The 12,738-nt window shown below is 40.5% G+C and overlaps 1 protein-coding gene across 3 annotated transcripts in view; it reads right to left on the bottom strand.

The window, feature by feature from the left end:
• Window positions 1–10,359: 10,359 nt before the first annotated feature.
• Window positions 10,360–12,738, bottom strand: part of Birc2 (baculoviral IAP repeat containing 2) — a 29,830-nt gene continuing 27,451 nt past the window's right edge. For 2 of the 3 annotated variants that reach the window (XM_023709508.1, XM_023709507.1), the window contains 3 exons: window positions 11,142–11,396; window positions 10,850–10,891; window positions 10,360–10,747 (listed from right to left, as the gene is read on the bottom strand). In XM_023709508.1, coding sequence (XP_023565276.1) covers window positions 10,554–10,747; window positions 10,850–10,891; window positions 11,142–11,396 — 491 coding nt within the window. In that variant the 3' untranslated portion in view covers window positions 10,360–10,553. The remainder of the gene's footprint in view (window positions 10,748–10,849; window positions 10,892–11,141; window positions 11,397–12,738) is intronic. The other variant, XM_004649035.2, reaches the window with a different exon arrangement.

Raw genomic sequence — 12,738 nt, forward strand, 5'->3', positions numbered from 1 at the left:
ATATTCCAAAATAGTCCAGCAGTCCATAATGGTATTGGGTCTTCTGCATGACTGGCAATGTCAGAAGTTGTTGACCTGAGTCCCCTACAGCTCACCATAACAACATGGCTTTACTTCTTATACTTCGTTTTTATACTTTTCTGCTGGGTGGTTAAGACCAAGGTAAAGCAAGTCTTATGTAACAAGAGTTGTAGCTTTTGTATTTGATAAGGTCAGTCAGTTCTCCTCAGGATTTATCTTGAGACCCTGTACCGCAGTTTATAGTTCCTTTGTTAGTGTCAGCCATGTGGATGAGTCACGGCCATTGCTTGACCATTGTGCTCTCTGCACACTTCCCTTTTTCTATAGAACTTGGAACTCAGGACCTAACGCTTGTCAGGTAGGCACTGCGCTGCTGAACTGTCTCCCTAGCCTTATCCATATTGTCTTTATTCACCTGCTGGCAGGCTGTTGTGAACCGCACCACAGTAAACATTAAGCGTGCTGCCATCTGCAGTACAGGATGAATACGGAGGCGGGACATCTAGGTCATGGGGTAGTTGTTTCAGTTTTCTGGCGAATTCCCACACCGATTTGCACACCAGTCCCCCTCCCACTACGACAGTAGCTCGCCCCCAGTGCCCTGAATCCCTCTGCAGCACGGTGTATGATACAATTGACGACAGCCATTCTGTTTTTATTTGCATTTCCCTGAAGGCTAAAGATGTTGAACAGTTTTTTCATACAATTGTTAGCCATTATTTCTTTTGAAATTGCCTGTTCTGTTTGCCCATTTATTGACTGGATTACTGTGGCTGAATAATACTTAAATTCTTTGCTTTATAGTCTAGATAGTAAGCCTGTGTCAGAAGAGTAGGTGGCAAAATTCCCTCCTATCCTACAGTCTTTCCACTGTGTTCTTTCCTTGGCTGTGGTAACAGAATCTCCTTTGTTGATCCTTGCGGCTGTGCATGGTTACTGGAGTCCTGCTGAGCATGTCACTGCCTCTTCCTGATTTTTTCTTTTTATGTATTTAGTGAAGGGTCTACAGGGTCCCACTACACAGATCAGACTCATAGTGATTCTCCTGTTTTCAGCTTCCTAAACACTGGAATTGCAGGCATGTGCCACCATGCCCAGTGTTTCAGCGGGCCCCAGGGGTGGGGCTGGCATGGCAGGGTGGGGATCAAACCCCCAACCCCTGCATCTGCCTAAGCAGGCACTTTAGCCCACTGATTGATCTGGCCGCCCTCTCTTGAGTCTTGAAGTGTTCCCTTTACATGTACATGTAGCAGTCTCATTTTAGGTCTGTTTATCAGGTTTTTGAATTGAGTTTTACACACCTGAGATAGGGATCTACTTTAGATCCATGTAAGTTTTGATCACTTCTGCACTACAGGGTCCCACTATGCATCAGGCTAGCCTTGAACTTGCAACATCCTCCTGCCTCATCCTCTAGAATGCTGCGGTTACAGGCATGTGCCACCACACCTGGCCTCTGCACATTTTTAATTATGAAAAAGTAGCAGTCAGACCAGTGTTTATGTCAAGGATAAGTTTATGAATGATGTTCTCAGTGACCTTATCTGCCCAAAATGAATTGTTCGAGTACAGGCATGTGATTATATTTGGAAATGAAAACAGAGGTACCCATCACAATGTGTTTTCCTGCTGTCAAGACAGTTTTCCTTATACCCCTACTCAGGAGAAATACCCTATCAGGTCTTATCAGCCTACTGACCCAGTATGTTTCATTAATATGTAATTAATAAAAACATGGGGTTTCATTTTTTGACAGAGACACAGAAACTCCATGCATAATTTCATTTTCCCTGATGACTTTTGAGTGAATGCTATGAACAATACACTTTATATAATAAAACGCTTCTTAGATGAGCTTTAACAGGTTTCCATCTACAAACCAGGTCTGCCCTACATACAGTTCTGTAGGTCTTATGGCTATGGATGTGTCATCTCCCACCTTTCCTTGTTCATCCCTGCTCTAAGTTTCCTAAGGGTTTAGTATATCCTAACAGTCGGGAGCCGAGGAGATGGCACAGCAGAATAAACGCTTCGCTGGCAAGTGCAAGGGCCTGAGTTCAATCCCTGGTTCCGCAAAAAAAAAAAAAAAGTCATCACAAATGAAAACCACCGTCAGCTGTTAGGTTATACTTCACATGCATACGTCACTTAGCCATCTTGCCTCACCAGTCTTGTCTAGCCAGCATCCGATTGCCCATCAGGGTGTACTGCTGAGCTGCAGTACACCCCAAGCCTGGTCCTTATGATTTTGTCATTTGAGCCTTACATGCTGCCTTGGTCAAGGTGTGACAATAACCAACCATAGACTGGGTGCCTTAGAACAAATTTTCATTTTCTCACAGTTCTGGAGGCTGGAGGTCCAGGGGAGTGCATCTTCAGGTGCAACTTCTTCATTATACTCCTTGTGTGCTAGCTCTCTGACCCCTTCCTAGAAGGACACCAAGCTCTTGGGTGAAGATTTCACTCACAGTCCCCACCTACAAATAATCATGTTGGAATTAGAGTGTAAACATAGGAATTTTGGGTGAACACATTTATCCACTGCATTTCTATAAAATTTTGATAAGGTGTATAATACCATACAATAGTTAACTATTTTCCAGAATCTGTTATGTGGTTTAACAAGTGTAATACACATATATGTCCCACATACAGAGTTCTCACATCAGAATGTCTGGGAAATGATAGACTAAATAAAAACAGGTTAGCGTTCTCTAAGCCTTTTTGTTCAGGTGAAATTATTATCTAAAGAAACTAGTATTGTGTGAACATACTGGCATAGTCTATTCCAAGGATTTTCCATTTTTTGACCCTAGATATGACTTAGTACATACAAAAGAAAATCAGACTTCTTAGTACCTTAAAAGTTATTACCATATAATATGTACTGAATAAGAACATGGAAATAGGAAAATGGACTTTAGGTGTTTCACTCTAGTCGACACCTTATTTTCGTATCAGAGTACTTAGGTGGTTAAAAAACACATTTATCGAAGTCTTTCACCCTTTTGTGGGTTCTTTCATATTCTAAATTCTCTCAAAGGAGGATGCATTTTACAGTATTAGGGGAGACAGCACTCCACAGGAATTAACTGGCTTCACTGTTTTTGTCCTTTATTCTTTTTAAAGCCAGTAGTTTTTGGAAGCTATAAAAAGAACATGGCAATCATCATTTAAGAGCACTTCTAATTTTCATTTATGTGAGTAATGACAGACGCTTCAGCTCCTGTTGTGTCTTGGATTTGCATGCAGACAGTGAAATGAAATGGTAAAAGATGGGACTTAAAGCAGACACACTTGGTATGTGTGTATTTTAAAAAGTATTTCAAGAACATTTAACATGAGATCAGCTCTCTTTAACAAAAATTTAAGTATATGTATATAGTTAATGTCTTGCCTAAGTGACACGTTGTCCCCGCTGAAAACCTTTGCTGTCCTCTCCAGTCGCAGGCATGGCTGGAGGCTGCCCCTGCCCGTGACTAGAGAGTGCTTTCCGTTTATGGAAGGTCGGCCTCATGGTGGGTGAAGCTGCGCAGGGCACATGCAGCCTTAGCTTTGATTCTTCTTCACCAGGTTCCCTAAGGAAGGAAAAATGCCTTATCACTGTGACAGTTTAGTGAGAGATGAATGTGAGGTGTAACAGAACACACAACACGGTCATTTTTGTTTTAAAGAGGTTCTAATAGCTTTAAAAGGGTTCTGACTGCCACCTGAAGGTGGCATGCAAGCATCTTATGAAGCGATGAGAGACCCGACAGTACAGCCCATCCCTAACCACCCTTAGGAGACCTGGAACAGTGACCATTACTTTTGATTGTGAAACTTGAAATTGTTCTAATGTTCCTCTGCAAATACACCATTTATTGTTTTAATGCAAATACAAATTTTTAACTTTTGTTATATTACAGTGATGAACATGATGCCATCATTTAAGGAAATCCAAGAACCAAGGAAAGAAGAAAGATTGGTGCAGCTCTCTAATTGTGGCTTATTAGTTTAAAACAATATTCTTAAAATAGTATACATGGACCAGGGGTATGATGCGTGATGTATTATATAAACTTGTGAGGATTCCTTCTTATTACTAAAGACAAAATTGCCTTAGTTTAAACGTTTAAATGATATAGCTAGAGCTTACAATTTATAGTGATTATGTTCACATTTAGCAAATACATCAAAGTAAGACAAGTCCCACCTTGTTTTTGGTGGCATTGGTCACTTAGGACCAGTAACCAAAGCACCGCTGAGGGGCAGGCGCTATTGCAGCACTCCGGAGTGACCTGCAGTGCTCTCAAGAGCTGGAGCGAACCTAAGTACTAACGCCAAAAGGAGAAGTTACGCAGCTGACCGCACGCGGTCTGAAGCATAATTTGAGAAAGCGTCAACTTTTTTTTATTTTGAACTATGGTATTTGGTCTACAAACAGAATCTTGAAATAAAACCCCAAATAGTACCCATGCTTTGTTGTGTTAAGAGACTTAAAAGAGCATTTGACAAGCTCGTATTTTTATTAGTAACTTTTTAAGATTTCAATGTTAAATGATGTTTAAGGGTTCAAGTATAAGACGGTCATAGGAAAATCTAGACATTAGATTATTTGCTACTGTGAAACTTATCTTTCACTAGAAATTGCTTTTCTTTCCTATTCACGTGTTAATTTTATATTTAGTGAATATTTTTAAGGAAATGTAGAGCTGCTTTCAATATCTAGAAAATTTTAATAGAGTATAAAAACACCTAAGTTTAAAGAGAGATTTTTCAAAACCATATTAAAACTCTGTATTGTCAGGATTATAGATTTTGCTGTTTTATTAAACCAGGGACTTTGGGAGTCTCCCCCAGCTACTCTACCTGCAGGGTGAAAATGCTGCATTTTATACACTGTCAACTTAAGAGAACTAGGAAATGATATTATTAGAGTTTAAATAAATGTACTGAGTAGATTCTTACCTTAGACAGGACATTTCCTGCTTCCTTCTGTTGGGCGTCTTATTCCTTTGCTGAGGGGGAGCTACTTCCAGATGCACTATGTTAATGAAGAGGAAAAGCACAGTATTGTATGAACACCAATATTAGGGAGTATATTTTGGAGAGGTTTTACAGTTTATATTCTAGAACTTAAAACTCAGGGTCAAGTTGTAACAAAAAAGAGGTATTCAGTCATTAGACACCAAGGTATTTACTTCTATCTTCACAGGGCCAAAGTATATGACATCAGTTTCCACAAATCTAAAAATGACCTGAGGCCTCCTAAAGGACAAGTAGTGATGCTTAGTAAGAATAAAATGTAACATCTGTGATCAGCTTTTGGCGTGCAGTGAATGCCAGATGGTAGGAATATTGTGATGAAAGGATCACTTGTGTTTGCGGTGCATCATGGACAACTGATGTGCCAAGTGTGGATGGCATCCTGTTCTAAGATATGGGTGTGACCATCATGCACTATGGAGGAAATCGTGTGCAGCATACACCATGAGCTTAGTTTGAGAAGAAGTGTGGGCTGATGGGTAAGCTGTGTGCTACCAAGTGGGCCTTACCTGATCCTGCAACCACTGTTTCAGTTCTGTGTGAGATACAGCTAAAACAGACTTCATAGTGGCGAGGGCTTTTATCTGCTTTGGCTCTTACATTCTTGGTATTTTAGTACCAACCAGAAGTTTTCCTGAATACTTGCTTCGTTAGCACTTTGCAGCTAGAAAACCACTTTTACATTACCGTTGTCATTGCCTTGAAAGTTTCCTCTGTGGGGGGTTGGAAGTAATGTAGTTATGTCTTTCCTCTGTATATAAACAATATCATTTGTTAGTTTCAAATAGTACTTTGATCACAGGTTTTTAATCTACAGAAATGGTAATGCAAAATACTGTATTACTTTGAAACATATTTCCTGAGCATAATTTGTCTTCCCAGTTATGCTTATATAAACAAGCAGACAGCTTTCCTTGTATTCCTTGAGAAGATACTTACTTGAAGATAAAAACAATCCAGAGATGTATGTGTGAATATCATGCAGAAGCCACTCTGATTTTTTTAAAAAAAATATCCTCAGATAGTCCATAAAAGGAATAATCCAAACAAAAGTGAGAGTTGGCAGTGTATTGCAATGACAATTGTGTGTTTTCAGAAAACAAACTATTCTTACCTTTTGTTTTTCTATTATAATGATCAGCTTTGGTATTCCATTGTTACTGAGATCTATTTTTAAAATAAAATTTGTTCTTCATGGAAGTGTTGAGTTTTCCTTTGTCAAATTCAAGAGAAGTTAACAGAAAACCCTAAGCTGATGCACCTTAATCGCCTTTGTTCTACACAAAGAATCAAGTTCATAAATGACACCGTAGATGGCAGACACAACTACAGCTTCACTGAGTGATTACACAAATAGTCTTTCATTGTATCCTTTGAAAATATTTCCAAAGAAAGTTTGTTAAAGCAGTGTTCATTTAAAATGAAACATTTGATAAATACAACATTTTATATCTGTTGAGTTTATAGTAAGGGGGAGTTTAACATAACTAGCTGATCATCTTATGAGAATCTTAAAAGGAAAATAAGACTGGAGACTTGAGCTCCTGGAAGATTGCAGATGTGTACGGAGGAACTCACATCCCGTCTCTCCCCGCAGGACTAGCGCCTGTGTCTTCCACCAAAATGCAACCCTGTGTCCTAACCCTTTTCATTCCCATCTCAGGAAGATGTGGCTTATTGTCTGAAAGTGTTTAGATTTATCGCTCCCCAACTACTCAGACATTTCAAAGTTCTATTAAAATATTTCTTAAAATTACTTCAAAAATTTCAGAGCCAGTTAAAGCTGTTGTGGCTGCTTCAAAAAGTTGAGAGGGCGGTTCTGCAAAACAAAAAAAGTTGAGAGGGGCCAGGGAGATACCTTGTGGGTTTTAAGCGCCTGCCTGGCAAGCACAAGGACCCTGGTTTGATTCCAAGTACCACATGCCAAGCTGGCCCAGGAACCCTGGGTGTGTTGTGCTGGTGACTGAAACTGGGCATGGTGGCACACACCTGTAATCCCAGCAAATGTAATCCCTGAGACAGGAGGAGCACTACAGACCCTGTACCAAATCACACAGTGAGCATGCCTGAGGCCATTAGTGCAATCTCCAGCGCTTTTTTTTTTTAAGTGGGAGGAAGCCATGTAGTAAAAGTCCCCTCCAACATACTGTCCTGTATTGCTTGTTTTACTGAGACTGAGAAGGGTAATCAGGAAGACACTTGCTCAGAACCACTTGGCACTCAAATGTTTTTCTTTAAAACAACTGAAAAAACACTTTCTAATTCATTTTATGAGCCCAGAATTACCGCTACACAAATGCAGCATAAGTAAACTACAAACCAGTATTCCTTAAGCAAAAATATTAGCAAACTAAATTCAAGAATATTAAATGTGACACAATTTCTCCAAGAAGTTCAAGGGTAGTTCGCATACCTAAAGTAACCTAACATACCACTTTAGAAGAGGACAAAGCAGTGCAGCAAAACCAAAGAATCCAATACACTTTCAAGGCAAAAAAAATGTGCGAATAGAGGGCATTTCTTCAACCTGCTGGTCATTATAAAACCCATACCTGACGTGCTCTGATGAAATGCAGGGTGCTTCCTTCTAGGATGGGCCATAAGACAATGACTTTCATTCATCATTTCTAGTTAACAGTAGGGGACAGTTTGGTTTGCTTTTAGGCAATAAAAAATGTCTGCTGATGGCATGACACTGTAATGTACAAACTCCAAAAAATCCGTAAGAAAGCCGCTGAGCTTATCAGTGCAGCACAGCTGTAGGAAAAGACCACCACAGAATAACCAGCAAAGACAATCTAAAGTGGCTACTGAAAAAAAACTCATGGTGTAGTCATACCAGCAGAACAGGTGATGTTTAACCAGATCAAAAATGTGTGTGCTAAAACCTATAAACTACTGATGAAAAAGACCTACATAAACAAGAAAACACCCTCATGTTCACAGACTGACAAACAGTACCACAACACTAAGGCATGCTACAGATCCAATGTAGCCTTTTTCAAAATTCCAGCAGCTTTCTGCTCAAGTTCATATTGATAGCAAGAATAAAACAATCAAGAATAAAGTAGGAGAACTCACATACGTCAATTTAAAAGCTTAGTCCAAGACTATAGTAAGTTGTACAAAGAAGCACTGACAAGGACAGCAGAACAGTCAGGCCTGTGGAACTAAACTAAGAACCCAGAAACAACCCTGACCCACTGACACTGGACAGGGCGTCAGGACCACTCACTGGGGAAAACGTCCCCACTATGATGCTGGGACAATCGATATTCACACCTAAAAGAACAGAGCTAGCCTCCTGCTCCTGGCTAAACACAGAAACTAAAGTGGATCAGTACCTAAAAATAAAAGCAAACTATAAAACTCACAACAGGGTAAGTCTCCATGACCTTGGACCTAGCAATGGATTCTTAACATGTGACCCCAATCAACCAATCAAAGTTCAAATCCAAGTATTTTTAGCAAAGGACATCATCAAAAAGCCAAGTGGTCTGGAGTGTGCCAGTAAGGGTCTATCTAGCATGCAAAATACAAAGATCACCAATTCAGGAGCCAAGGACTTGGACAGACATTTCTCAGAAGATACAAGCACATGGAAATGTGTTCCACCGTCACCATTAAGGAAATGCAGAACAACATTACGAGGAACTAACTAGGATATGTGTAATTTTAAAAAGGAGGGGCTGGGGTACAACAGTGCAGCACCTGCTTGGCAAGTGCAAGGTCTTTACTCTGATTCCAAGTATACCCCCGCCCCCACGAAAAAGGGAAAAAAATGGTGTTGACTGAGTGTGGAGAAATGGGAATCCTTCAGAATTTCTGGTAGAAACAGCGGTGTGGCAGCTGTGGAAGTCTGGCAGGTCTTCAGTGAATCCAAGTGACTGGTCCATGAGCCACTATCGGCTCCTGGTCTACGCCCCAAACAGTTGAAAATGCATTCAAGATATTTGTACATAAACATTCACAGGACCACTGCTCACATCAATCAGAGGGTAGAAACAAAGTCTATCAATGGATGGATCAAAATTTTTAAATTCACACACAATTATGCACAAAACATGAAGTACTGATAATTACAATGTGAAGAACCTCAGACACCATTTATGAAAAAAATACATAAAAGCCATGTATTGCCTGATTCATTTAGATAAAGTATCAAAACCAGGCAAATGCACAGAGATGGGAAGCAGACGGTGTTGGTGAGAGCTGGGGGTAGGGAGAGGAGTACCAGCTGCTCCCAAGGTGTGAGGCTGGAAGGTACTGGAAATGTCTGGGATCTGATGAAGGCGGAGCTTGCTCAAGCAACATTCTGAGGGCTCTAAACTACTAACTGTACCCTTGGAAACAGTTACGCAAAACAGACTTAACGGCAAATGAAAGAAATGGGGTTGAGGGAGTAAACCAGAAACCTTTGTAAGATTAGTAATAACCCAGGTGTAATCCTTCCGTGAGGGGCTTTCCTCACCCCATCACTACCTATGCAAACAGGGCGATCACACTGTTTTAAAAATCTTCGTGTAGGGCTGGCCAAATAGCTCAGCAGATTAAAGTGCCTGCAAGCAGGCGCAGGTGCCAGGGGTTTGATCCCTGGGCCTGCTGGGCTGGCTCCACCCTCGGGGGCGCACTGAGACTGCAATTGAGACTGGGTGTGGTGGTGCATGCCTGCAATCCCAGCTCTTGGGAGGCTGTGAACAGGCAGATCACAGTGAGTCCAATCTAGTAGTGAGACCCTGTACACTCTGTAGACCCTTCCCTAAAATACAAAAACAAACAAACAAACAACCTTAGTGTGAATTTAGCTAGTTTTACTATTAAGAGATTTTGATACCAACTCAATTTTCATGCAAATTTGCATATGATGTAAAGTAACTAGACAGGGAATTCATATAAATCATTATTTCATTTTGTTTTAATGAATTCAATCTTTTACTTAGTAATAGTACAATGAAATATATGAAAAAGGCTTTTTCAATCAGTAGAAAACACATTTTGATGCTGTAGTTCCTTTCAACATACTTTATGAAGACATTTCTCACCAACTAGAGGATATCTCGTTTACCAGTGACAAGGCACAACATAAGTACATTTTTACAGCAGGTAAATAGCAAGACAGACTCAGGCACCATAACTGACCAATCCCAGAGCTACTGGTTTCTAGTGCTGTACCTGCAAGCTGCAGCTCTTTAGTACTCAAAGCTCTCACTAAGAACACCAGGTACAGTAACTCCTAAAGGATCCCAACAAGCACGCTGTGTTTTACTCCTGTGTTTTCAAATATACAGATTCAGCTTATCAACAGCCCTCCTTGGCAACTAAACATTAAGATTAAATATATAATACCTTTTTTGAGACAAAATTCTTAATACCAAAGCAGAATAGAATATGAATATTAACAGGTGAAGAACCAATAATTTCTTTTTTGTTTCAAATAATTTCAAATGTTCACCAAAACTTTAAAGACTTTTCTGTATAGGCAGCATACAACAACCTATTTTGTTTTATGAGAGAAATGTACGCACAGTACCCTTGATTATACCCCGGCAAATAGGGCACTTTCGTAGAGAAGGGGCACATTCCTGGCACACCACCAGGTGGCCGCAGGGAATGAACACAATAGAAACCTCCTTGTCCATGCACACTTTACAAGTTCTCTCCTCCTGTAGCCTCCTCAGCTGCTCTTCCAGAGACAGACCTAGTAATAAAAGTGTTAGTGAAATTCAGTTTCCACTTTACTTTCCCTACAAAGGTAATAGTTAGTATAGCATGTTGGTCTTAAGTCTTAATTCTACTTTACCTGAAACATCTTCTGTTGGAATATACTTCATATTCTTTTCCACTGAGGAAGAAAGCATATTAAAAAAAATCACTTTATCAAATACAAAACTATTTTTTAACTACTACCTACTGAAGGATACAGATTCAATCTATATATTATCAAAAACAATTACATTTTGGACAATAAAAATATCACTTTTTTGGAACAAGTGAAATGGATAGATTATATTAATTGGATTTACTCTGCTTGTCTAGCAGAGAGAGAAACATAATCCAAGAGATTTCTAAAATAATTTTCCCAACAAACTCACCAAATAAGTTCTTAAATAATGTAGAGTCAATTTCTTTTAGGCAGTTTTTGAAGATGCTGGCAGCAGCATTTCCTTTAACTAAAATGGTATCAATCAGTTCTCTTGCTTGTAGAGGTATCTGTGTTTTTTGTTTAATAATTTCATGTTCCTGTTTATTAATTACATTGGACTTTAACAGATTATCCAGGATAGGAAGTATACTTGTCAAGCGCTGAAAGAGAGCCATTCTGTTCTTCCGAATTAATGACAAGTCATCTTCATTTTAAAAGAAAAAAATGAAGAAAAAAGCCATTAGAGTTCAGATTCCTATTGTACTCACATACTTACTAACAACCAACCCTACAAACAATTCAGGCACTAATAGTGGTTGGAAAAAAAGAAAGTGACTTGTTTGCACTTTAATGTCTGTAAAACCCAGACATATTAGCACATAAAAGGTCTGTTTCAATAATTTTTAAGTCTATTTACTAATACATCTGAGACCTTTTCCTTTATTCTTCTAAAAACAATCAGAATATTTTTTTAAATGTATTTAGTGCAAGGTCTATAGGGTCTCTCTACACCGATAGGATTTGTAGTGATTCTTCCTGTTTTCAGCATCCCAAGCACTGGGATTACAGGTGTGTGCCACCACACCCAGTCTCAATTGCCATCTAAGTGCGCCCAGCATGGGACCAGCATGGCAGGTCAGGGATCGAACCCCTGGCCCCTGCATATGCCTAATCAGGTGCTTTAATCTGCTGAACTATCTGGCCAGCCCCCGAAAATTTTTAAGTAGTAAAAATTTCCACCTCTGTATCCCAGCACTGAATTGATTCTACCTGCATTCTGTCACTTTGCTTTTTTACAAGTACTTGCATAATTGTTTCTCATAGGACTGGCCAATTAGCTCAATGGATTAAAGTACCTGCAAGCAGGCACAGGGGCTGGGGTTCAACCCTCCAGCCTGCCGTGCTGGCCCCAACCCCAATTGAGACTGGGTGTGGCGGCGCGCACACTTGTAATCCCAGCACTTGGGAGGCTGTAAACAGGAGAATCACTACGATTCTCATCTAGTAGTGAGACCCTGAACACCCTGTAGACCCTTCCCTAAAATACAAAATAATAACTCTTGATATAAATACCCTGTTAATTGAACCAGGCAAGTATTACTGTCTCTCATCTTTCAAACTGAGACAAAGGCTCAAAATAGACTTTGTGGCTTGTCCAAGAATAGAGTAAGGCGCAAAGCCCAGTGTTGTTCTAGCCTGACACAGAATGCAGTGATGCACAGCGTGAGCCGGGAGGTCAAGACAGGCTCAGGCTGCCATCCACAAGTGGCCGGCTACTGGCCACGCCACAGCTTCCCCACACACCTCAGCTTCCCACGGCAAGGCTCACGGGAGGCAGATGTGCCCTGCTGCTGCCGCTGCCACCGCACCTCCCTTTTGGTTTTGCTGTGCTGCTGCCTTCCTTCCACCACCATGAGCTGCCTTCCTTCCACCGCCATGAGCAGCTGCCATCCACCACCATGAGCTGCCTTCCTTCCACCGCCATGAGCAGCTGCCTTCCACCACCATGAGCTGCCTTCCTTCCACCGCCATGAGCGGCTGCCTTC

Source organism: Octodon degus, unplaced genomic scaffold, assembly GCF_000260255.1.
Source record: "Octodon degus isolate 3935 unplaced genomic scaffold, OctDeg1.0 scaffold00012, whole genome shotgun sequence".
NCBI classification, from domain to species: domain Eukaryota; kingdom Metazoa; phylum Chordata; class Mammalia; order Rodentia; family Octodontidae; genus Octodon; species Octodon degus.